Source organism: Corythoichthys intestinalis, chromosome 4 (assembly GCF_030265065.1).
Source record: "Corythoichthys intestinalis isolate RoL2023-P3 chromosome 4, ASM3026506v1, whole genome shotgun sequence".
NCBI lineage: Eukaryota > Metazoa > Chordata > Actinopteri > Syngnathiformes > Syngnathidae > Corythoichthys > Corythoichthys intestinalis.
Window position 1 is genome coordinate 37,950,708 of NC_080398.1, and position 27,171 is coordinate 37,977,878.

General features: G+C 38.6%; 2 protein-coding genes across 2 annotated transcripts; one reads left to right on the top strand and one right to left on the bottom strand.

Moving 5' to 3' along the window:
• The first annotated feature begins 87 nt into the window (after nt 1-87).
• On the top strand, nt 88-3,296 carry yrdc (yrdC N(6)-threonylcarbamoyltransferase domain containing). The gene is made up of 6 exons (XM_057833495.1): nt 88-368; nt 1,049-1,244; nt 1,316-1,430; nt 1,682-1,801; nt 1,887-2,017; nt 2,857-3,296. Exons 1-6 carry the CDS (start codon nt 197-199, stop codon nt 2,921-2,923), a joined length of 801 nt encoding a protein of 266 aa, XP_057689478.1. The 5' UTR covers nt 88-196; the 3' UTR covers nt 2,924-3,296.
• A 3,123-nt stretch (nt 3,297-6,419) lies between these two features.
• Nucleotides 6,420-26,740, bottom strand: maneal (mannosidase endo-alpha like). The gene is made up of 4 exons (XM_057833482.1): nt 25,943-26,740; nt 23,518-23,627; nt 12,139-12,215; nt 6,420-12,079 (listed from the first exon to the last, which is right to left on the bottom strand). Exons 1-4 carry the CDS (start codon nt 26,415-26,417, stop codon nt 11,443-11,445), a joined length of 1,299 nt encoding a protein of 432 aa, XP_057689465.1. The 5' UTR covers nt 26,418-26,740; the 3' UTR covers nt 6,420-11,442.
• Between the last annotated feature and the right edge of the window lie 431 nt (nt 26,741-27,171).

Below are 27,171 nucleotides of genomic sequence, written 5' to 3' on the forward strand. Positions count from 1 at the left end.
GTAAGTATTTTAATTGAGTATACAGCTTATTTTAGTGTCAATGTCGCAGAACAAACCTGAATTAAGATGGCCGCTCGTTACTAACGCCGCTTACTCTGACACTCCGCATCTAGTGCTTTGTACAGCTATCTATGGTCAAGTAGCAACATGTTTTTCTGCTTCGATCTGTCAACGCTCCTCGACTGACCTCAATTTCATGAAGCTTCTTCTGGACATTGCCATCAAAATAATTAAAAATAGAGCGTCTTATAGTACTGTTGCTCTTAACCGAACCGGAACTAAAATGTGTAAACGGCTAAAGACCAAAGTGCTGCATTTAGCACCGGCGAGCGGTGACGGGCCGTTTCTTCCCCAGGAGGCTTGTACAGGTAGGAAGTTAATAAATAAAAAGGCCAGAATAACCCACGAACTCAAGATATATGTATAAATTTATTAATTTACTAAAAGCTATATTGTTGTGGAGGAAAAGGAACGTAAACACGTGGACGTATTGCATCATATTTTCGCGGCGCGCACCTGTTGAACTGGTTTGCATTATGAGTAGGACTACTTCATGAAAACTTGTATTTTTGGGAACTGAAGAAATTAGTGAGATGTTTCAAGTTAACAAATATAAGAACTACATTCATTGGCAACCAGTGAGTTCAAAGCAATTATTTAATGTGGCCCTAACACTTTATTCATTTCTTGCATTAATCTAGTACCTCACGCAAAATATATTTTTGTTTAAATAGAATTTCACTAATTTCGGTTTATCTAGTGTAAAAATGTAATGTTTTACATTTTAAAAAAATATTGAATTTAGAGTTTCGTTGGAATGTCATATTTTTTAAATGAGCTATTGTTTTTTTTTATTATATTTATTTTACTTGATCAGTTTAAATATTTTTTCCCCAAAACTATTTTGTTTCGTTTGATTCATTTTGGTCGATTTATTTTAAAAAAAGTGTAATGTTTATTTTGATTGAATCAATTTTAAAAAGTACAAATGAGTTCATTAGTTTGCCATCAATGACAGCTTAAGATTTAACACCTTTATCCCCTTCAGACATCACCGACATCCTGAGCTGCACAGTGAAGGCGCTGCAGGACGGCCATGTTGTCGCCGTGCCCACCGACACCATTTACGGCCTAGCGTGTCTTGCCCAGAATTCTGGCGCTGTCCGCGAGATCTACGACATCAAAGAGCGCAACGAGCAGAAGCCTCTGGCCATTTGCGTCGGAGAAATACGTGACATATACAAGTAAAAAAGCGGAATTGCTGAAATCCACAAACACCCAGGTGGTATAAATGATGATGTGACTGTATGTGCAGGTACTGCAAGGTGAAGGTGAAAGAGGAGCTACTGAATGACCTCCTGCCAGGTCCGGTCACACTGGTGTTTGAAAGGTCGCAATTACTCAACAAAGAGCTCAACCCTTTCACGTCGGTAAGTCGCCATTTTCATTTTTTCTTTTTAATTGAAATGAATAAATACAACTAAATAATAGAGTATTTACCATGAAGAAGCCTTAAAAAACGATTTAGACAAGCCAATATTGGGGTTGTAACGGTACACACAAGTCACGGTTCGGTAATAACTGGGCACGGGGGCCATGGTTCGGTATTTACTTTGTATCATTTTGACTGACAGTTACCTGTGAATAAGTCATGGCAACTCTAATGCCTTGCAAATCTCAGCTCGTAGGCGTCCGTATTCCGGACTGCGCCTTCATTCGTCGTCTATGTCAGACTTGCGCCGAACCTCTGGCGCTGACGAGCGCCAATGTCAGCGCGCAGAACAGCACTTTGGCCGTTCACGTAAGTATTAGCGTATGAAAGCTGCTGGTAGTTGTAGCATTTTTTCCAATTAAACGGTCTTTCATTTTTTTGTGGGGATTGGAAGGAGTTTCAGGATCTTTGGCCGAAACTAGCCGTGGTGGTGGACGGAGGTCCAATAGAAGACAAAAGTCGTCTAGGATCCACCGTAGTGGACTTATCGGTACATGGCAAGTACCGCATTATCAGAGCCGGCTGGTAAGTTGCTTTTATCGATTTTAATACAGGGAAGTTTTTTTTTTTCACTTCCTGGTTTAAATGGTGTTTTTACTTAATTTGATCATGTAAAAATATTAATACTTTCATTTATATAACACTGTGTATAAAATCGAAATATATTATTTTCGTAGCAGTGGTATTAGTATGTTTTTTTCTTTTTCAAATCACATATTTAACTTTTTTTCCCCAAAAAATCCAAAGAATTAATATATATATTAAATGTTCTGAATCCGTTTACTCAAACTAAATGATCGATAGATTAATCGATTACGATAGCTGCAGCCCTACATTTAATTATATAAAAGTGGGGAAAAAAGTGTTATTTTTAGTAGTATTAGCGTTTGCATAGTTTTGAAAAAATACCAGTCCCGTATATTTTTGACAAAATATTGAAACATTTAATCTTTTGGCTTTGTTTCATAATCGATAATTTAATGTATCGTAAGAAATATTTTAAATATAATTATTATAACTAAATTCATTCAGGTTTTTTAAATCAATTTTTTTATTTAAATGTAATAAATGTGATCAACTGTGTAATCTGCAAATGATTTAATTCAATGTTGGTGACCCGAAGTGATCATTTTAATTCATTATTGTATCAAGTACAGACAAAATTTAAAATTACTTGTCATTTTATTTGGTAATTTTATTAGATTGTATCAATGAGGGTGTTTTTTTCAATAGAACACAAACCGACTTGCCTACAGATAAACTTTATAATGGCTTAAGAGTGTAGTTGTGATAGGAAACAACAGCGCCATTTGTTGACAAGCCTTAACAATAAGAAGAAAAACAAGTCTCAATTGGGTTTTTAGTGCCTTTTCATCGACTGTGGACGTGTTGGAAGGCAAATACGGACTGTCTTCGGAAGATTTAGGATGATCCTCAATTCCACGCACTCGGGCTGCAACGCACAACTAACTTCCTTATTCTTGGGGAGATACCTTTTTTTCTTCAAAACCAGATGAAAGAATGCTTAATATATTTGACTTCTGGTCATATTTTTATACCGTTTTATTTTTTGTTTTATTATTATAGTCAATTATGGGATCATGTTGGATTTTTTTGTCCATGCCAAACATTTGTCTCTTCTATATCGCAGCTTGTACGGTTCCATTTTTGTTTTGTAACGGTGAAATACAGCAATGTTATCATGGTAATGTTCCCTAGGAGGGATTTGAGCGGGTTTCCTGCACATTGACAAAAAGCTGTTACTGATGTAAAATCAATCTTGCACAATAAAAGCTGCAATTCATTTTGTTTGAGTGAAATTCAAATTTCTTACACGGCTGGAATGGATTTATAGAGGTTAAAAGGTTTGTAAGGATGAGGATAAGGAAGGCCGTGACTTGTGTGTATCCGTCCGCCGAAACTGCATGACATCACTATTTCGGTACCTCCGCAGCACATTCACTCACATTTTGTCGCTCCATCTAAGGTGGTCACAAAATGCTCACTGCCGCCGTCACCTTTCAAACTAAATTTCTCAAGTCTCCGAGGTTGTAGAGCATTTTGGAACATGTTTGCATGTTTGTGAGAAGGCACAATATCTGCTTCATTGTAAAAAATAAATTTAACAAAAAAGCAAAGGAACAACCTTCCATGGTAGTGGAAAAATTGGAAAAATGGTCCGGAAAGTCCTTAAATTTAGTCCTGAAATTTCTTACGTAACAAGAGGCAATATTTTCCCGTTGAAGTGTGTCGTAACCTAAAAATTCCGTTTGCAGAGACGTGTACAATGCTTTTATCGCACGACCAGTTCCTGTTTTTGTCACATTTTTTGGGCAGCCTCCCTACTCGATGACAGTCGCCGTTTAATCCGGTTTGGAGCCACTTCACTTGGCTTCGTCGCCGCTAGGACTCGGCCTAACGCCTGGATCTCGATCGACAAGAAAATAGGCACTTATTTTAAGGAGGAGGAAAGATAATAATAGCCTTGTAAAGAGCTTCATTAGCTTCGGCGAGAACGGAATAGTTTTTGGTTGTCGTTGTGATCTAGAGTTCCACAAACCTACATCGAGATATCATTTAGTTTAGCAATTGGAGGCGTGAGAGCCATTTTTCGAGTGTTTTCAAGAAAGCGCAAATATCAAGGTTTCCTCGGCCGAGACTTGTGCGTCTCTGTCCACCGAACAGCATGCTCAGGATCTCTGTTAAAGAACGTGCTCAGTTTGACACAAAATGCTCCCAGGGGATATCAGAAACTTCACCTTTCAAACTAAATTTCTTGATCCTACTCCAGTTGGAACGTTTGCGTACTTGTGAGAAGGCACCATATTTAATTCTGTCTCATTGTTAAAAATAACATTGGGGAAAACTTTACAAAGATACTGGAAAATTGGTCTTGAAAGTCCTTGAAAAGTGCTTAAATTTGGCCATGAAAAGGGTGTACGAACCCTGTACTTACATGGTACCCGCGGGTTATTAAAAGTATTAAAAAAGCATTGAATTTAGTTTTCCATTGTTAAAGGTATTAAAAGTATTAAATTGGCTGTCGTAAGTCTGGAATTTTTTCACCGTGGTTTTAATTTTGAAGAACATCTCAGTGCAACCTAAACTAAGTTTTTTTTTGTTTGTTTTGTTTTTAATCCATAACGAAGATGACGCGTAGAATTTTTACGATGCACTGCACTACAAATCATAATGTGAATAACATGGCATGGTGATAGGCAAATTATTATGTAAGTGATAGTAATCAGAAACTTCACCTTTCAAACTAAATTTCTCGATCCTACTCCAGTTGGAACGTTTGCGTACTTGTGAGAAAGCACCATATTAATTCTGTCTCATTGTTAAAAAAAAACATTGGGGAAAACTTTACAAAGATACTGGAAAATTGGTCTTAAAGGTCCTTGAAAAGTGCTTAAATTTGGCCATGAAAAGGGTGTACGAACCCTGTACTTACATGGTACCCGCGGGGTTATTAAAAGTATTAAAAAAGCATTGAATTTAGTTTTCCATTGTTAAAGGTATTAAAAGTATTAAATTGGCTGTCGTAAGTCTGGAATTTTTTCACCGTGGTTTTAATTTTGAAGAACATCTCAGTGCAACCTAAACTAAGTTTTTTGTTTGTTTGTTTTGTTTTTAATCAATAACGAAGATGACGCGTAGAATTTTTACGATGCACTGCACTACAAATCATAATGCACCTCGTGCGTGCGCGCTGTTAGCATCATTAGCATCAACATCACAACAGCAGGCAATCGCACAGTACTGTGTGCTAACGTAAGGAACTGCTCAGATGCCTTAGTTGTTATGTTCGATGAAAGCCTCAAGACAACCAAGTCCAAACAGTTGGACCAGCATGTGAGGTATTGAATCGGCGACCAAGTCGCATCCAGATACTTTGGGTCGCAGTGTAAGGGTCATGCGAAGGCAGTGGACCTGCTTAACATTTCAAAGTAAGTTGCCAATTTCTCCAATTAAAATGTGTTAGATGTAATAATGTATTTCTGCACGGTTTGCCTTTCGAATAAATGTGAATTTCGTAGTTTTAACTCGAGTTAGCCGTGTTCAATGGGGTATTGGCAGGTGCACTAGCCTTAGCATGGATAAACCGGAGTCGTAGATCCATCACCCTCAGATACACAACACGGTTGACACTATTATTGGAACGAGTGCGGGGTAACGTTGATCTGAATAACATGGCATGGTGATAGGCAAATTATTATGTAGGTGATAGTAAAACACCTCCTGGTATATTTAAATGTTTTTCTTAATTGAATAAGAGTATGGATTTTCTCTATCTGATTAAAAGAAATGTCTTCAATAGCTAACAAAGGATTAACATGTGTTTTGTATACTACTTGTAATGTGATTAGGCAAAAAACAATTACCAAGGGAAATGGTCATGTGTAGCTTTTTTATTTTGTGGTAATTAATGGTAAACTACTGCTATTTAGTGGCTGTTTTTTAAACTTTCACTGCCAATTGCAAGATTTTCCCAAGCACTTTACAGTTAAAGTGACCAACTTGACAATCACCAACCTACCACCTTGATTAGGTCCTCTTAAAAGGGAAACCTGTTGTATTGCAAATGTAATGTCTGAAGTTGCTTTACAAAAATAGTGTAAAATCCATTTTACCCTCGGGGAAAAAATCTGAAAGACCTTATATTTAAATGTGTTTTAATTGTATCTTCAGTAAATGTGCATTCTTTTGTCAAACACACTTAGTAATTGAGGTTAAATTTGATGTTCAGTGCTTTATTTTTTAAAATATGATTCAATATCTAAATAATGGGTGCGAGAGAAGTATTAATTTTCAGTTGAAATGGCATTAAAAAAGGTCTTAAAAGTCTTGAATTTAGATTTATCAATCCTGGGGGGACCCTGACTTAAAAGCAGTGTTTCATCCACACGCAAAATACAGTCAACTCTTTTATTTTGAAATAAATTCATTTCTGGAAGAAGCTTTGACAAAGCGACTGGGAACAAAATTCTAATTAACACATTTTGAAGTCATAAAGCCATTTTAAAGATTTTTTTATTGCAGAATTTGTTAGATCGTCACTGTACATAGTGTGCACTGGTAGAAGTTGCGAGGCTATTAAGTAGTTTTAAGCCAAATTTGCAGATGTTTTCTTCTTGCGACTATTCAGTAGGACTTAGTATGAAAAATTAGCAGCGAATAAACATGAGACACTTTGTGTGGTTGTCAGTAAGCTGGAAATGTTCTGTGATTTGACCGTTACGCCGTTATGACAGTAGTTGAGAAATAGCAGAGGAAAAGCAAATGGACACGCAAATGTTTTCTGCTGATATTGAATTAGTTTTGTGAGGAGTTCTAGTTAAGTTGAATTGCTGCTGAGAAGATCTGAACATCAGCTACGCAGCTTTACTCGGCGTAAATTTTGTTTTTTGTTGACTGAAAACAAATTGAAACATAACTGAAAAAAATAGAGGCAAAAAATATGGAGAAAATATTGAAAAAATATGTCAAATTATTTAAAAAAATAAAAGCACATAAAAGTAAAATTCAAAGAAAATTTAAAAATATGAATAAATAAATTGAATAATAGATGATATAGAAATGAAAAGTTCAATAACAGAAAAATAAAGCTTGAAAACCAAAGAATGCTAAAATAAATAAAAAATAAACACTACATCCCAAGAAATTTTACAAAAGCCATCCAAAAAACTAAAATAATTTCTAACAAAAATAAAATAAAGGAGAAACCATAAATATTTAACAAAACAACGAACGTGTTGCCTTTTCCAAACAGCATGAAAGGGACATAAACTAACTCAAGCTTTTTAAAAAATGTTCAGTGCCACTGACAATACCAGAGCTCTTTTGACTCTTTTCTATGGAGGACCAAATGGGACAGAATGAACTATATCATAGACTTCACTATGAGTTGACGAGACAGCTCCTACAGACATTGCGCCACGGCATCCCGTAGGGGGCCGGGCCAGGCAGTGCTTCCCGGCAGCTTTCACTGCGATAATCTCAAACGCTGCGTTCTAACGCCGGATTTAGGTGGAAACAGAACGAGCATTTTAGTGCATTGAAGCAGACAGAAGTGTCTCGAGTGATTTGGTCTATGATTCAAGGTAATTATTATATAAAATACCACCATGCATGCACTTTGAAACGTTGTGGAAAAAAATTAGATGAATGGGGGAAAAAATTGCGTCACTTAAGCTTGAAATATTTACGTAAAACGAATAATAACTGCCTGTTTTATTTTTTTTTTTAACCAAAACTCTAGACTGTTTTACGTTCATATCTATAGAAATTCCGGGATTTACACATTTATTTACAATAATTTTTAATTTAAAAAGCTCTTCATTTTGTGATTGCCACCATGTTGGATTTTGTATCCATACACAATAGCGTAACTTTACATTCAAATACAGTGATCCCTAATTTTTCGCGGTTAATGGGGACCAGAAGCCACCACGATAAGTGAAAAACTGTTTGCTCAATGTATTTATTTAGATCTATCATTGGAAAGAGATACATAGAAGACTTTTTTTTTTAACCTTTTTCCCCAGAATATATATAAAAAAAGTATATATTTTAATTAGGGCGAACGATTAAAATTTTTAATCGAGTTAATTACAGCTTAAAAATTAATTAATCGTAATTCATCGCAATTAATCGCAATTCAAACCATCTCTAAAATATGCCATTTTTTTCTCTAAATTATTGTTGGAATGGAAAGATAAGACACGACGGATATATACATACAACATACTGTACATAAGTACTGTATTTGTTTATTGTAACAATAAATCCACAAATGGCATTATTAACATTCTTTCTGTTAAAGTGATCCACGGATAGAAAGACTTGTAGTTCTTAAACGATAAATGTTATAGTTACAAGTTAAAGTAATTTTATATTAAAACCCTTCTTCATGTTTTCGTTTTAATAAAATTTGTAAAAAAAATTCAATCAAAAGTAGCGTTAATATAATAATAATAAGAAGAATAAAAATAACAATAATAAAAATAGAGTGAAAAGATTTACGTGTATTTTGCATAGCTATTTTGATATGGAATGCCAGTTCATTTTGCATTGTTGTTTAACTGTGTGTCAGAATAGGGCCTCATTACATAAACTGAAGTGCTTTTCTTTTTGTGAACATTTTTTTTTTTTTTTTGGAGAGATAGGAATATTATTTTTGTTGTGCTTTCACTAAACGATACTTATGTTTGTTGTGAAGAAGTTGCCGAAGTTTATGCCAATAAACGGCGCGGTCCAAAGAACGCCCGTGTCCACTCGCCTTTACTGTATAACATATATCTGTACATATCTTACCCAAAATACATCAAGAGACACATAATTGCCACTAAAAGAAAGAAAACTTAACGAAATATGTGTGGAGCACAAATAGCAATTTGCATTGCATTGTGAATACAGCATAAACGTCTCACAACTACAAATTCTCCCACGTTTAGAAGAAATAACATGAGTATGGAACGGCGCTGCCCCCAAACGGCCGGTGGCATTCTCTTCACTCTTAATGTCCATAAACGGCCTCATTGTAATCTGTTTGAGGCAATATGCGAGCGGGTCATTCAGTGCATGCGGTAATTGCGTCAAATATTTTAACGTGATAAATTTAAAAAATTAACACCCGTTAACGCGATAATTTTGACAGCCCTAATTTTAATAAATGTTTTTTAAGCACTTTAAATGTAATAATTATGATAAGTTTTAAACATGTTATTGTCCCACAGTTATTTTTAAACAAGAAAAAATGTAGACCCCCAATCCATGAAAAAAAAAAAAAAATGCTTGTCTTTATTAAATGCTTCATTGAGTGTCCAATTAAATCCGCTCCAGCTGCTCACTTACACACAATAAGTTGCCACCGCAACTGCTTAACAAGTTAAACGATGATTGACTCATGAGGTGCTTTGAAGGTCGAGTCCCTGGCAAGATCAAAACTTAACCGTCTGTCAATCATCGTTTACAACTCCAGTTCACACTCTGACGCACAAAGAGCAGGGAGAGCAAGGGAGGGAAAGAGCGATTGGCTCAGGACAGCTTATATGTATTGTGTTTTTGTTTTTTTTTTTAAATGTGGAAAAAAATCAGCGATGGACTGAGGGCACGAAATTTGAAGCGCGAAGTAGCGAGGGATCACTGTATTTAGGTAATTTTCGGCCTACTGCCCGTTTTTGGGCAAAAAAAACAACTAGTAATTTAGACATTTCTGCGGCCAAAATTGCACTAAATGTTTTTTTTAAGTCGCTATTTTTCTTTATTTTATTGATATAATGCATATTTTTGGATAGTTAGTTTGGGATTCAGGGGGTATTTAGGAGTACTTAAAGCTTTAATTCCAACTTGCTCAGCAATTCGGGTTGTATGTTGTATATCATTTTACATGCTATTAACACACTAAACCGCAAGAGGGAGCTCAAGGCCTGTGGTTCAACATTGGCGCATAGACTTTATAATGATATTGACAGGTCAAATTCGACCTTCACTGCGCCACGCCTTCAAGTAGGGGGCCATCCCACAATCCGCTTCAAATCAAATCAAATTTATTTATATAGCCCTTTACAAAACCCGAAAGGTCCCCAAAGCTTCAGTTATTCGTAGTCTGTCGCAGCAACACATGCAGCGATCCAACGCCGGATTTAGGTTGAAAAAGTACAAAAGCTGTCCCTCAAACAGGAATGATTGTCTCAGGAGTGATTTGCTCGAGGATTCAAGGTAATTATATTTTTCGTTTTTTTCACAATTTTCAACGTAAAAAGCTCTTTGTTGTAAGGTTGCCCCACATTGTCTAACAGACTGGCATCATTCTTTGACATATTTCCGTAAAATAAATGCTGACTGCATGTTTTTTGTTGTTGTTGCTTTTAACGAAGAATTGAGACTGGTTTACGTCCGCATCTATAAAGAATTCAGGGATTTAAGCATTTATTCACAATAATTTTCACTGGAAGAGCTGTTTACATAAGGTGGCCGCCCCATTGACTAACAGACTAGCATCATACTTCGACATATTTACGTAAAATATATGCTAACTGCACTTTTTTTTTTTTTACTTTTAACCAAGAATCGAGACTGTCTTACGTCCATATCTATAAAGAATTCAGGGATTTAAGCATTTATTCACAAGAATTTTCACCGGAAAAGCTCTGTTTATATAAGGCGGCCGCCCCATTGACAGACTAGCATCATATCTTGACATTGTTATGTAAAACAAATGCTAACTGCACAGTTTTTTTTTGTTGTTTTAACCAAGAATCGAGACTGTCTTACGTCCATATCTATTTAAAAAAATTCAGGGATTTAAGAATTTATTCAGAAGGATTTTCACCGGAAAAGCTCTATTTACAAATGGCGGCCGCCACACTGACTTCCAGACTAGCATCATACTTCGACATATTTACGTAAAATAAATGCTAACTGCACGTTTTTCTTGCTTTTAACCAAGAATCAAGACTGTTTTACATCCATTACTATAAAGGATTCAGGAATTTAAGCATTTATTCTCAAGAACTTTCATTGAAAAAAAACTATTTGTCTGTGATACCACTCAGTAAGCTTTGACGGCCACGCCAACAATGCAGGCCCCCAATTAATTGGCCCCGCGTCCCGTCAATATCATTATGAAGTCTATGATTGGCGGTAACTTATAAAAACAACTGAGAAGGACTGAACAAAATGGAACCAAAAACAAAACCATTCTGCAGATTAATGCGACTCCGATACAATTTATGCAGTATGTGCGACTTATTCTGAGGTGCGACTTATATTCCAATACGGTATTTATTTAAAGATGGATTCATACATTTTATTCTATCCATTTTGGTCCCCCATACTTTTCATCCATCTGCTGTTAATTTCAACTAGCTTCTCACTAGAAAAACATCCAAATGGGTTAAAGTTTCGTACAATTTCCTGCTAAAAATGTCCCGGCTTGTCCGTCCTCACATGAGCCATGTCTCCTTCTCCTTGTTGAACTTCTCGCCCCAGCGCCTTGTGAGCTCCAGGTAGTGCTGCGGCCCGTGCGGCCGGTAGTCCAAGTAGACCCTAGCGGCTGTCTTCTTTGGTACGGCCCTCTCGATCTGCGTGCCCTCGTGCCACTCGTTGAAGGAAGTGATGGCCAGCAGTTCCGGCCTCGCGTCCAGCGCTGCCTGCAGTGCCGTCTCATAGTAGCGCCCGTTGACGCGGTTGCGTGTGCTGTGGCCGTTCCACGGCCGCACGCTGGTGTCCACGTAACCCGGCCCCACACAGGGTACGAACAGGAGTTCGTTATCGTCGCAGAAGGCCTTGAGCGCCTTCCAGTTCTGGTGCGACGAGCCGAAGGAGAAGCCGTTGGAGGCGAAGTATGTGTACATGCCGTCAAAGCCGCCCGAGGCGATGTCCTGTTTGTGGCGCTCCTCCACTATCAGCGCTACGAAGACACCGTCGTAGGCCGAGCCGCGCAGGCTGCGCGCGCCGCCCGCCGACAGCAGCTGCGACCAAGACTCTGGTGGCGTCAGGTATGAGTCGTAGATGTAGAATAATGGGAGGCTTTTGCCGGTGCTCGACATGAACCGGTAGAAAGCTGCGTGGTCTCCATACCTTCGGAGTGTAAAAAATAAATCACTACATGGGCGCCTACACAAATTCAAGCGCCTTACCTGTCAATGATGTACTTGACGTTTTCAAGCACACTCTGTTCATTGCGTCCTCTGTATGGTTGGAGGTGGAATGCGACCTGAAAAAGGAGAATTAAGCAAGTTTGGATGGACAATACTCATGAATAGTCCATTTGTGTCCTCGTCTGATAGAAAAAATCAGCAGTGTAGCAGGGGAATCGAGATGACACACACTCAAAAGGGTGGTAAGTTGAATATTTAAAGGCGTGTATGCACTTTTTGAATTGTTAATGATCCGCAGGATACATTTTTATTCTAGAGGTAAATTGAAGGAAAATATCTCAAGAGGTAAGAACATCAGTGGCTTAAAGCGATTGTTATGTCAAGTATTATCAAGTCAAAAGTGCATTTTTTTTATTTAAAAAACGTTCACGGCGATAGACAATCGCTGCCAGCCCCAGTCAGTCAAAATGGATTTATACAGTGGTATAAAGAAGTATCTGAACCTTCTGGAATTTCTCACATTTCTGCATAAAATCCCCATCAAATGTTATCTGACCTTCGTCAAAACCACACAGATGAAAAAACAGTGTCTGCTTTAACTAAAGCCCCCCCCCCTTTGGCAGTATTAACTTCAACCAGATGCTTCCTGTAGCTGCAGATCAGTCTGGCACATCAATCAGGACTAATGTTGGCCAATTCTTCTCTACAAAACTACTGTAGTTCAGTCAGATTCCTGGGATGTCTGACATCAATCGCTGTCTTTAGGTCATGCCACAGCATCTCAATGGGGTTGAAGTCTGGACCTAAACTTGGCCACTCCAGAACGTGTGTTTTGTTCCTCTGAAACCATTCTGTAGTTGGTTTACTTCTGTGTTTTGGATCATTGTCTTGTTGTAGCATCCATCCTCTTTTTAGCCTCAACTGTCTGACAGACAGCCTAAGGTTTTCCTGCAAAACATCCTGATAAACTTTTGAATTCATTCTTCCATTAATGATTGCAAGTTGTCCAGGCCCTGAGGTAGCAAAACGGCCCCAAATCATGATGCTACTTCCACCATGCTTCACGGTGGGGATGAGGTGTTGGTGTTGGCGAGCTGTTCCATTTTTCCTCTACACATGACGTTGTGGTACTCCCAAACAAATCAACTTTGGTTTCATCAGTCCTCAAAATATCTTGCCAAAACTTCAGTGCAGTGTCCAAGTTCCTGTTTGTGAACATTAAACAAGCAACAATGTTTTTTAGATGGCAGCCAGATATGAAAAGACTTAACCTTGTATCAGGGAGTTATTAGTAATTTACTGAATTTGGCGTGTTGCCAAAAAATGGCCAATTTTGGCACCCTGCTCAGGTCAGGTCCATGAATGAATACTCATCCTATTGATAAACAAATCTCATGTCTCATAAACAGTCTCACCAATTTTGAGGAGGATCCAACCAACTCCCTAGGTGCCAATGACTCAGATTTGCACCCTGTAACTCGATATAAAACACTCCTTTTTAGACTCGCCTTTCACACAGATTAGGATAGCCTGGTTTTATTTGCTTAAGGTTTTTTTTAATGTCTTTGGATTTTATCGGTTTTATTGTTTTATTTGCTGGACTTTTATCGCGATGCGCCGTCTTTGTTTTATTTCTTGTTTTATTTTTTTTTAAATGTCAATGTATAATATTTTCCTGCCTTTTATTTATCTTGAGCCATGTTTTGTTGTAAAGCACTTTGAGGGCCTTTCGGGTTTTGTAAAGGGCTATATAAATAAATTTGATTGAATTTGATTGATACATTTCACATTTAATCCAAAATACCCGATTTCCTGTTGGGTTTGAAATATGGGTGCAAGAGACTTTTTGGAGCAGTTCTGCACAAGGTATCAATTCATCAGATTTTATTGCGCTACATTGAAAAAAAACTATAAGGAGAGGCCTTTTTGAAAAATGGGGGCGCCAATGAGCCACTTTGTTACATTGTTTTTTTTTCACAAGGTCACAAAATTATCTAAATTCAGGCCAACCCGCATGTATGTGCATATTTTGGTGAGTTTTCAAGCATGTTAAGGCCTCCAAAGTGGTCATTTTCATTTGCCATTTACATTACTAAAGGGCTTTTGCACCACTCGGTGCTCGGGCCCTAAAAAACTAGGGTCATCCAAATAAATATTAGTTAAGTAATTGAAAGGAATGCTAAATCCTAGAAACCAAAACGTTTGTAAACGGCGGAAAACACTCAGGTGACTTGCAGTTCCGCTCTGAAACCCCCAATTTGGCCAAATTTCAAAATTGTCTGATATGCATCTGTGATACTTCATTAGGAAGCTTAAAATCTCAATTTTCTAGGGGGAAGAAACATTTTGAACTGGAGGGCATTTAAAAAAAATATATATATACATATATATATACATATATATATATAAATTTTTAAACAGCAAAACCCTATCTGGAGGTGAGAGCACGCGAGAGCAGAATTACAGACGCCATGACTTTAATGAGATATCGCGTACTGACCTTGTTTAGATCCAAAAACTCCATGTAGCATGTATCACCGAGTGTCAAGACACAGCTGTGAATGGCCAAGGATGGATTTTGGGAGGATTTTATGGGTGAAACATGATAATATAACAAGGGTCGCGATGCAGAAATCTCAGACATCAAGGAGTGGTCGAGATGTTCTTTTTCATATATTTACCCTTTTAAAAGTTTTTTTTCCCCCCATTTGTCTTTGTTTGGATCGATTATCAACTCAAATAACAGGGAAATGCTACAGTTACAAAAAAAAAAATACAATTAAGCAATAGTTATGAGGTAGATATCCGTGACTTTTTTACAGACGCCATTTTTTTTCATTGTTTAAAAGTTTAAAAAATGATTCACTCGCATATTTTAAAGTCTTTTTGCTGCAACGATTAATCGATTAACTTGAGTATTCGATTAGAAAAAAATATTCGAATTAAATTTTGTTGCTTCGAGTATTCGTATAATTAAAGTGGGGTTGTAATGGTTTATTTTGAAAGTGTTTGCATTTAGTTTTATTGATTAGGGTGGATACACTGCCCTCTGGTCTGCCTCTTTTCACATGGCTGAATCCAACTGCTCCCTGTTAAGACTAACGTAAGCTAAGTTTTTGTTTGCGCTAATGTTTTTTTAATGCATTCATAATTTAGTTGATAGTTATATTTAGCCTTTTTTTTGTGGGAATATGAACCGTTTTTTAAGGCAATTGTAAAAAAAAAAAAAAAAAAAAAAAAAAAAAACTTTGCATTTTATAGCATAAGCTAGCGGACTTTTTCTATGTAAGTTCGCCAATTGTTCTTTTGTTGTACATAGATCCTCATTTAAAAAAAAAATTATACCGTTTGAGGCACAGCTCAGGTATTTAAATTTTTCATGTTCCTTATCCGATTACTTGATTATTCGAACTAACTAGTCCATCGATTAATCGACTACTAAAATATTCGATAGCTGCAGCCCTAGATTCTAAGCTAAAAATGACATTTTGAATAATCAATATAATTACTAGGGTTGTTCCGATCATGTTTTTTTGCTCCCAATCCGATCCCGATCGTTTTAGTTTGAGTATCTGCCGATCCCGATATTTCACGATCCGATTGCTTTTTTTTTGCTCCCGATTCAATTCCAAACATTCCCGATAATTTTTCCCGGTCATATACATTTGGGCAATGCATTAAGAAAAATTGAATAAAACTCGGACGAATATATACATTCAACATAGAGTACATAAGTACTGTATTTGTTTATTATGACAATAAATCCTCAAGATGGCATTTACATTATTAACATTCTTTCTGTGAGAGGGATCCAAGGATAGAAAGACTTGTAATTCTTAAAGGATAAATGTGACTTTGTATATTGTCACTAAATATTGCCATCTAGTGTATTTGTTGAGCTTTCAGTAAATGATACTGTAGCCATTTAACTGTTCTGCCCAAATGCATGATGGGAATTGCACCCATGACTGTGCGTAGTGGTACCAATTGATATATGTTCTCTGCGTTGGGAAATAACATAGGGTGTTTAGAAAAAGATCAATTACTACCTTTCTTCTCGGCATTGCTTCCCACGATATTTCTAATCGTAGGGAGAGGGATTGTAAGGCTTTAGCCAATTTAAAAAATGCTCCAAAGGCTGCCAAAATTCACTCTACTCATTTTACGCTGCCTTTTAGCTCTATATATATATATAGGTAAAATGGCGCCGTTACAGATTGAACGCGACAATGCGTGAGTGGGTCCTCCAGCGCATGCAATAATTGCGTCAAATATTTTAACGTGATAAATTTGTAAAAAAAAAAATTAATTACCGCCGTTAACGGGATAAATTTGATAACCCTACCTTAAGCCTAAACTAAAGACTCTGGATGAGTGTAACATATTATGTCTGTAACGTTAAATCCAATTAGAAAACGATTTAATTAAAAAAAGTGTGTATATATATATATATATATATATATATATTTAAAAAAGGCATGGCCGATATTTTTTTGCTGATTCCGATACTTTGAAAATGACGTGATCGGACCCGATGCCGATCGATCGGGACATCTCTAATAATTACCTTCGTTTTATAGCTGGGTTGAAACAAAAGCGGTTGCGCGACGTCTGTAAACAGGGGCTTCCAGGGTAAAACGGGTAAATTAAAAACAGTTCGGGGGCCTCTTTTGCCATGAATCTGCTATGGCAGCATATAGACATATTATTCTATCAAACACAACAGTTGTTTAGGCTTAAAATACAGCAGTGTCTTTTAAAGAGGAGTGCAAGAGCAGAAACTGCTTTTTCAGTCTTGTCTGTGTTTTCCGCCATAAAATAGTTTTGAGTTTGTTAAGTGAACGGCAAACAATATTTTGAACACCCCTGTTTCAAGAGTGTATATATCGTGAATGCCAGGTCTTGTTGGTTTTTAAAAATATTACAATTAATTTTAAAAAATTTAAAATATACTGAAAACCTGGATTAATCTGGTTAGTCACACTGGACTGCTATTATTTTGAACACAACTTTCCCACTCAACACTGCATCACCTCAGGGCACCGTGTCCTATTTACCATGCAGAACATTTCCTTTCCCTGCAGATTTGACCAATGTCCCAGGTGGCTGTACTAACTCCAGGGAGCAAACATGCAAAATCTCATCACCTGGGAACTCATTGGTGGCCTTGACAGCGCTGAACAGTCGTCTAGCGACGTCAATGACGGCCAATGAGTTAATTGCACTTCACTCACAAAAACTTGAGTGGATAAAGGCCTAAAGTCAAGTGACGCGGAGATATGCGGCACAATGCATGTGTGGGTGCTGCTCGAATCGTGTACAGCTTATATAAGGATATAAAAAAAAAATGGTGCATAGCTTGCTTTTTTAGAATCAGTCCAAGTGGGCTTGCTGAGTAGAAAATTTGATGTTATAGAGTGTTTGACATCTCTGCAACGATAGTACATCTTTGGTCATGGTGATTAGTTTAGACAAAAAACATGATTTAAATAGTGTATTTCTATATTGTGCCAATGCTTGTCAGCCAGTTGATTGTCTTTACTTGTACAGGAAATGCTGTCACTGCATTATTAACGACTTTTGTTTTCACATAAGAAAACTCTTCTGAAAGTGTCTTTCATCTGTCTTACGTGAGGAAAAGGGGCTTTTAAAGAAGCTCAATTAAACAGATGTGACATGAGTTTATTCCCGTCATCAAGTGCTCCTTTTGAAATTTTCATAAGCTTTCCATACGGCGACAGCGCGCTTATTTCACCCCCCATTTTTCCGACCTAATTGGCAATTGGTCGGCCATCGCTCAGCTCGTTCCTTGGGTCCCGAGGGTGAGCGCTGCTGCAGCAGTTCTTTGACCCGCGTCCTTTCCCAAGTGCCGGAAATGTCAGCGCCGGAGTAAACCCCAGAGATGCCAACGCGCATTTGCATTCGCAGCAATTCTTCAAAACAAGTGCCAATTCACACACCCTAAAAAGTGTTCCAGGCACTTTACTGTATATTCAGTCTGGGGCAGGGCCAGAACTGGAAACTTGATGAGCTGAGATTAGTGTGGGTTGGCGTTCTGTCTTGACCATTCGTGTCCTTTCCCATCCTGCTCCACCATGCCATGTCCTGTTTTGTCATACCATGTCATATCCTATCCTGCCTATCCTCCTATCTAGAGATGTCCCGATCCGATATTTGGATCAGATCGGACGCCGATATGGGCAAAAAAATGCGGATCGGTATCGGATCAGCCGACACGGAAAAATTCCGATCCAGACTTCCGATCCAGTTTTTTGAAAATCCGGTCCGGTTTTTCCAGCGCATCGATATACATAATCCATTCCAGTTTTTGCTTCAGTTTCCCTGAAATCCGGTCCGCATTTTACGGCACTCCTTCAACACACTACATTACCGTCTCCCAATTTACCAAGAGACTTTATCGGTAAAAATGTCAGCTGTGTGGGACCATTTCACCTTAAAGGACGACAAAGACAAAGAGGCAGAGTGCAACATATGCCACAATAAAGTCAAGCGTGGTGGTAAAGCTCGAAGAAGTTTTAATAGAACCAACGCAACTAACACTGGCAGAAACTTTTGCTATGCGTGACAAACTGGCACTCGACAGTCCCAAAGCCCAGGAAATAACAAGAGTCATTGCCGAAGAATTCATTCTGGATGACGAGCCATTATCTCTCGTGAGTAAAGACGCACCATCCAACACTTTTATGCTGCATTCCAGAGAAGTGGGAAGTCGGATTTATCCCACTCGGATGGTACCAGTTCCGACCTCAAAGCGTTCCAAGCAAATGTAAACAACAAAGATGGCTGATCGCGACGAGGTGTGTTTTATTTTGGCCATCCAAAGACATTTTGACCTTCAGCGAACCTGCCTTCCTATAAGCGATCAAATAGTAGAGGAAAAACGACGGCTGCGTTATTGCCCACACTGTAAACTGCCTTTTTTTAGTTACATCCTGTGCTGATAGTCAATATAAAAACATAGCACAACAAAGATAATTCACTGTATGAGAAAAAATACATGGCGTCTCAAATAAACTTGATTTACTTCATTATTGTGTTATCATTCAATACGTTTTCTTGAGCGCCATTTTGTCCAGTGACATCAGATTGAAACAACTTGGAAGTCGGGGTAGTTATTTTTTCTCCGACTTCGCGACTTGGACCTCCCAGTTCGAGTGGCGTTCCAATGATATTTTCCTAGTCGGAGGTCGGAAAAGTCCGACATCCCACTTTTCTGGAACGCAGCATTAGAACCACGGTACGACATGCCCAGACGTCATTACATCCTTCAGCGATTCGGCTGTGGAAGATTCGAGAACAATTCACAAACATCCAAATTCCGATTATTGAAATATGTCAAGTAAAGCGGAACTAATACACAGCGCGGTCTTCGGGACGCAATGCCGTCCATCATGCTTGTCTAATAAATATCATATGTATATAGAACTAGATGCAAAATGACAGACTCGACACCGTTAGCAACACGTGCATTAAAAACTACGTGCGTTAGTAAACAGCCGCCATCTTAAAGCAGGAGACTTCCCTTGTAGGCTGTTGTAGTGAACATTTCAAGCGAACGTAATTAACTTTTTGTCTAAAAAACTCCTAAATTGGCAAAATCTTGACTTGAATCTATCTTCAAAACAGTTTTAAAACTTTCACATGTTAAAAGTAGACAGAAGGGAAATTATGGAATAACAGGAGCAATTTTAACAACCTTAACAGTTGATTCGCAAAATTAAATTAATTGAATGTAGTTTAAAGCTGCTGATACAGAATGGGGACTTTAGTATTTTATTTACTGTTTTAAAATGTTAACTTGATACTGAAATAGTCGTTTATTTAAACCTGAGAGGCTTTTTATACAATTATTGTAACTAATGCACGAAACATTAAAAGCATCTAATAGCTTGGGGGGTTTGTGGGATTTTCCACTGACAGTTTACAATATTATTTGCACGTTTTACTGACTGACTATGCCATTTCTGTTCGTTATTTAGAATGTTTTTTGTTTGTCACTGAATAAACAGGTCAGTTTCTTGTTACCAATCATTGTGTGTTATTCAAACTCACCTAATTCAGCTGGCTAGTTGTTATCAAGAGTACTAAAACCCTTTTCAACATGAGTCTGACAACTAAGTAAGGAGGCTAAATAACTTTAAATTTTAATACATGCTCAGATAGGCCGGTATCGGTATCGGCCAGTATCGGTATCGGATCGAAAGTGCAAAAGAATATCTGTATCGGATCGGAAGTGCCAAAACCTGGATCGGGACATCCCTACTCCTATCCTTGCTTGTCCTGTCCCACCATGCCCAGTCCTCTCCTGTCCTGTTTTCAGACTTCTCTTATGCACTCTCAAATCTTGTGTCCAGTCCCACCAAGATCTATGCCATGTCCTGTTTTGTCGTACCATATCATATCCTCTACTGCCTATTTTCAATCTTATCTTATCCTTGCTTGTCCTGTCCCACCATGCCCTGTCCTCTTCTGTCCTGTTTTCAGTCCTCTCTTATGCACTCTCAAATATTCTGTCCTGTCCCACCATGACTCTTCTGTCCTGTCATCTGTCCTATCCCATCGTATCTTGTCCTGTTCCAACATGCTCTATCCTATCTTGTATCCTCTCCCATCCTGTCTTGTCTTTTCCCACCACACTTAATCCTATTTAGTCTTCTTCCATCCTGTCCAACCATACCCTATCCGGTCTTGTCCTGTCTCAGCATGCCATGTCCTGTCTTGTCCTACCATGTCATATCCTCTCCTGCCTATTTTCCATCTTATCCTGTCCTTTCTTGTCCTGTTCCACCATGCCCTGTCCTCTTCTGTCCTGTTTTCAGTCCTCTCCTATTCACTCTCAAATCTTGTGTCCTATCTGACCAATACCTGTATTTTTCTGTCCTGTAATCTGTCCTATCCCATCGTGTCTTGTCCTGTTCGAACATGCCCTATCTTATTTTGTATCCTTTCCCAGACTGTCTCATCTTTTTTTCACCATACGTAATCTTGTCTAGTCCAATCCTGTCCCACCGTACCATGTCCTCTTTTGTCCAATCACACCCCAGCCTTGTCATCCAGCACCCTCTCCTGGCAACTCCTTTATCCGAGGAAGTCCTGTATTGTATTTCTTTACCTCCATTTTTTCTGGACTGTCCAGGCGCTGTCTCAATCGGTCACTCGCTCTGTTCTTGTTGTTGTACACTAACTTCATACTCCTCCATTGATTGTGGGCGGTTTCGAATGAAATTTGCTAGGTATTTTCTCTGACTGAATATGCATAGATTCTCTGAGCACAAGTTTTAAGTGTTTTATTTTAAGGCAGACTTGCAAAAGTGAAGTAGGGCGATGTTTGCATTGGGACGTAACGTTGTACCAATCGTGAACATTAGCGTTCCGTTTAGAAGTCCTTGTTTGTTCAAACTTGTTGGCGCGCTACACTGTCATTCTGCTACTTTTATAATATCCAATGTTTATCATTCCGCACCATATTTGAACTGCTCCAGAACATTGTTTTGTTTCGTTCTGGTATTGTTTTCGTCAACGATGACGATAACCAAAATATTTCGTCAACAGACAGTTTTTTTTATGACGATGACGTCACGATGACGAGCTAAAAACATGTCTTCGGAGACTAAAACTTAACGAGATAGATGCCAGTTTTCGTCTGACGAGACGAGAATGAGACGAAAATTCGCTATAGTTTCCGTCATAAGTTCACAATGTGTGATATTTTCTTATCGTATGTGCAGTTAGCAAGCATTTTAGCAGCGTTTGGTCGTGTCACTCATGTGACGTGCTGCGCCTCCCCCCATCCCCGCGTCTTCTCTCACCCCACACACAGGTTAAGCGTGTACCCATTCCAGGCTCCTTTTGTCAAACACGTTTCAGGTGCTGCTTGGTAAGTTTTATTTTCTTATCTTGGCTATGCCATGTTGCTGTAGCCTTTAATGGTCTGTGCTGAGTGATCATCACAGACTAAATTACCTTGTAGCGTTAGCATAGCGCTCACGTTAGCATTAGCATTCAGCACGGTTACTCTGTGATTGTCTTCTTGAAGTCTTGGAAGACTTTACAAACAGTTTGTGGTGTCCAGGTGAGTTTAATTAATTGCAAATAATGTGCTCTTTTACTGAGTGTGTATTATCATCATGAAGATGTTGTTGTTCTTGTACCATACAATTATGTGCTCATCTGTCAGTGTTCATTTGAAAGTTTTGGAAAACTTTTATTTATTTATTCATGGACTAAAACTTATGAAGTTTATAGATGAAAACATGTTGAGAATTGTTAGGGTTGTTCCGATCATGTTTTTTTGCTCCCGATCCGATCCCGATCGTTTTAGTTTGGGTATCTGCCAATCCCGATATTTCCCGATCCGATTGCTTTTTTTTTTGCTCCCGATTCAATTCCAATCATTCCCGATAATTTTTCCCGATCATATACATTTTGGCAATGCATTAAGAAAAAAAATGAATAAAACTCAGACGAATTTATACATTCAACATACAGTACATAAGTACTGTATTTGTTTATTATGACAATAAATCCTCAAGATGGCATTTACATTATTAACATTCTTTCTGTGAGAGGGATCCACGGATAGAAAGACTTGTAATTCTTAAAGGATAAATGTGACTTTGTATATTGTGACTAAATATTGCCATCTAGTGTATTTGTTGAGCTTTCAGTAAATGATACTGTAGCCATTTGACTGTTCTGCCCAAATGCATGATGGGAAGTGCAACCATGACTGTGCGTAGTGGCACCAATTGATATATCTTCTCTGCGTTGGGAAATAACATAGGGTGTTGCTTCCCACGATATTTCTAATTGCTGAGAGAGGGATTGTAAAAAATGGCTCCAAAGACTGCCAAAATTAATTCTACTCATTTTACGTTGCCTTTTAGCTCTATATATAGGTAAAACGGCGCAATTATAGATTGAACGCGACAATGCGTGAGTGGGTCGTGCAGCGCGTGCGTTAATTGCGTTAAATATTTTAACGTGATTAGTTTAACAAAAACTAATAACCGCTGTAAACGCGATAAATTTGATAGCCCTACTTTAAGCCAAAACTAAAGACTCTGGATGAGTGTAAGACATTTTGTCTGTAACGTTAAATACATTTAGAAAACGGTTTAATTAAAAAATATATATATATAAAAAAAAGGCATGTCCGATATTTTTTTGCCGATTCCGATACTTTGAAAATGACGTGATCGGACCCGATCGATCGGGACATCTTTAAGAATTGTTGACTAAAACTAGACGAAATTTGTCTGTTTTCGTTGACTAAAACTAGACAAAGACGAACACATTTAGAAATAACTAAAATATGACTAGAAAATAGGTACTTTCGTCCAAAGCACTAAGACAAAAATTACCTAAAACTGCCAAAAACAACACTTTCATTCTTACCTTAAGATTGTGTCTGTATGCAGCGTCCAGTATGGCAGGTACGAAATCCTCTGTAGGTTCCCCGTTGTCATCAGCCATGCCGGGAGGATACCACGACAGCACCAGGACGCCTGCAAGAGTGAAACGGTACTAAGTGACTAGCCATATTCAATGAAATCATCATTCCAAACATTTTATTTACAACTTTCTGTTGTATCACTCATTTGGATAAGCACAACTATTTGACACCTTTCTGCCTCTCGTGTCTTATTAAGCGGCTTGAGTAGCGGCCAATCTGTCTGCACTTTTACCTGAAGCGGACAGATGGCCAGAGGTCGCATTAACACGGCGGTGTATCATAACCTCCCGCAGGTACAAACATTCAGAGCTGTATCAAATGCAAGAGAACACAGGGTGTTATTGGACACCAAGGATTCTGGTGTCTTTTTCGGTAACATGCTGCATTAATAATTGAATAAAAAGCTCTACTGGACATTATAGTACTGTATGTACTCACTAAGTAGAGAATGCTTACTTTTGATATTTTTAAGCAGCATCATTCTGTTCGGTGCTATTTATTACTCTCTAATTCCTGAACTATTAAATCAATAACAGAAAATTCTTTGAATTCGGAGCTTTTATCGGTCCCTCGGATTCTGTGCAGCGCATGTATCTAAGTATGAAGTTTTTCCAGGGGCCAAAAAAACTGCATATAGAGAGAGAGGAGAAAAACTCATGTACTGCATCATGTTTGCCGTTAATGATTCTAAATGCAGTTCATTTCATAACGAATTATTTGAGGTGCAAGCACCAACCTGTTGTACAAATTGAACTCCTACATTGTCAACAATGCACTGCACATGCTTAAGGAAATGTCCATGGTGCTGAATTGCACTACCCAACCATTTTTCCCATTTTCTGTTGCATGAGTTATTTTAACCGATTATATACACATTTTGGTCACTTAATTTAAATCTACCATCACTTTTTTCCTGTATTTTTTTAATATGCTTAAATTGGTGACATTAAGCCTGAACGATATATCGTTTAAACGTCGCCATCGCGATGTGCGCATGCGCGATAGTCCCATCGCAAGGACGTGCGATAGTTTTTTTTTTGTCTTCCAATCCACAAACCTTTGTTCTGCTTCACTTGCTCACACAGCCTCTCTCACCCTTTTTCCCAGCTCTCAGTCACTGCGTCACTTGCTTATTAAAGTTAACCATTGCTTTGGTCTGGCCAAAGAAGCCGGGCAGCAATCTGTCAATCATCGTTTAACTCTTTAAACAGTTTCTGCAAGGAAGCGTGGGCTGGAATGAATGTGTGTGTCTGGGGGGGAGAATGTGGAGACGTTCGAGACATATAAAATAAACGCCAGAAGTGATTATGAGGAGTTTGTAATTTCTACATGTCACTCCAAGAGTCACAGCCATGTTAGGTATACAGAAGCATTTAATAAAGCCAAGCATTTTTCTACTACAGTACTTTATTCTTGTTTGAAAATGATTCAGAGGGACAGTTATGTTTAAAAGTGGTTATAATTATTACATTTGGAGTGCTTAGAATGCATTTATTAAAAAAATATATATATATATATATATATTATCATACTTGGGGGGGGGGGGGTGAGAAAAAAACATGTCTATTATGTATCTCTTTCCAGTGCTAGATCTGAATAAATAGATTGAGCACACACACACACACAAAAAAAAATGCGGGGGGTGTATGTGCTACTTTGCGGTTTTTCACTGATAGCGGCGGGTTCTGGTCCCTATTAACTGCGAAAAACAATGGAATACTGTACACTGTGGTCATGATGAGTCATCCAAAGTCTTTCCAAACAGCTATTCAAGTCATCTAGTAAAAATTTCTTTAAAAATAAAAAATAAATATTTTTGTTAATATCGCAATATATCGCAAACCCCCCAAAAATCTCAGCAATAGTTTTTTCCAATATCGTTCAGGCCTAATTTTATACAGATATTGCATATATTTTCACCCTGTACCAATTAAACCTTTCATTCTTTTGCATAGTTAAAAACATTTTTCCTACCTGGCAACATCAACTTGCATAGTTGATTTGATTTTCACATATTGAAGCACTTTGGCAGCAGTGCAGTACATTGTCTCTGGAGTTGTCACACTTTGCATACCAGCACGTACTCTATTTGTGCTACATATTGTTACTTTTGGGCTCTTTTTTTTTTTTTTTTTCAAGTACCAGCTTTGTACCGTATACACCCACTTTGTTACAAAAAAAAAAAAAAAAAACCACACACACACACACACTTACACATATACTGGTCCTTCTAAAAAAAAAAAATAGCATATTGTGGTAAAGTTCATTACTTTCTGTAATGTACTATATAATCACTTAACAATTATTTTTGCATTACACAAACAAATGATTCTTGATTTGCCCAAATGAGTTACCTCCCAGTATTACCTGCCGCCGACGCCGCAATCTGCTCCATGTGGGACTCCAGCACGTCCGGATCTCTCGAGCTATACGGGCCGAGCTCCGGGTAGAAGCTGGAACCGATGTCCTCGGGCGGTACGTGCCTCCCCCGCGGATAGCTGGACGCTATTTTCGGGTCCCAGTGCGGCACCAGGACGTGATCCCAGTGTATGAACTTGCCGTCCGCCCGCGGGGTTCCGTACCACACGTAGTAGAATATATGCACGTCGTCGAAGATGCTCCCCTCCGGACCGACGTTGGGCGCCGCTGCCGCGTTGGTGCGCTGGCGAGCGGGGGAAGAGGATGAAGAGCTCCGCTGCACGGAGCGCCGCTGCGGCGTGTCGGGGAGCAGATCCGAGAAGCCGTCCCCGGTTTTGAGGGTGCGGAGTGCCATCATGGCTCCAAAGATGAAGAGAGTGAAAAGGAAGAGAGCCACGCAAGCTCTCCTCCGTAGTCGACCCATGTTCGACGGTAGCTGATGGCGTTTGTGTTGATTTGATATCAGCCTGTAGCCGAGGCTCCGGCTTCTCCGCGGGCCATCTCTAGCTGTAGGCAGCCGCGTCTACATGCTCGCCGGCCGGGTTGGCTTCATCTGATACTCGGGGGTGGTACTTGGGTTTGTCAGGGTGCGCTCGGTTGGCTAGGACTGGGACTAGTTTGCGCTCGTGTTTCCGGTTCGGATGACACTCGTGATTTTTAGCGAGTTAGCGACGCCAAGCGGCCCAGTTAGGTAACGAAAAAAACTAATTGAGAAAGTTTTAACTCTTTCAGGGAAAGTGGTCACTACAGTCACTGTTGGACAGTAGACAGCAATGGCGTACCGCAAGCAAAACGTCACTTCCGCTCATTAATATTCATGACATTAGCTACTGTTGCTAAGTAGGGACCAGCCACCGTTTGTCCCTAATAGGAAATGAATGGAAATCGTGTACGACGGAGATGTTTACAGAGCTAAATCTACCAATTCTCTCCGAAAATGATGTGCCTGGTGCCAAATTGACTGGCAAAGATGTTGAAGAACATAAAATTGTTCAGTTAAAGAGATGGCTTTAGTGTCAAAGGCTGAAAAAGACGAAAAAAAACGGGCCGACCTAAGCATAGCTTTAACTTTTTTATCGACGCGACTGACAATGACATTCTCCTGTTACAACAAGCTATCCTTTACCATCAGCCCTGTCTTTCTTATATATCCTCTGGTTGTTCTACGTCTCTTACCG

What these genes read in the sequence shown, in the direction of transcription:
- maneal (XM_057833482.1), bottom strand. Translation starts at nt 26,417, where the DNA reads ATGGGTCGACTACGGAGGAGAGCTTGCGTGGCTCTCTTCCTTTTCACT. An exon ending in GATTGCGGCGTCGGCGGCAG is followed by an intron (nt 23,628 to 25,942) that starts GTAATACTGGGA and finishes TCACTCTTGCAG; the next exon opens with GCGTCCTGGTGCTGTCGTGG. An exon ending in GTCAAGTACATCATTGACAG is followed by an intron (nt 12,080 to 12,138) that starts GTAAGGCGCTTG and finishes TACACTCCGAAG; the next exon opens with GTATGGAGACCACGCAGCTT.
- yrdc (XM_057833495.1), top strand. Translation starts at nt 197, where the DNA reads ATGAAGCTTCTTCTGGACATTGCCATCAAAATAATTAAAAATAGAGCG. An exon ending in TCCCCAGGAGGCTTGTACAG is followed by an intron (nt 369 to 1,048) that starts GTAGGAAGTTAA and finishes TATCCCCTTCAG; the next exon opens with ACATCACCGACATCCTGAGC. An exon ending in GAAATACGTGACATATACAA is followed by an intron (nt 1,245 to 1,315) that starts GTAAAAAAGCGG and finishes CTGTATGTGCAG; the next exon opens with GTACTGCAAGGTGAAGGTGA.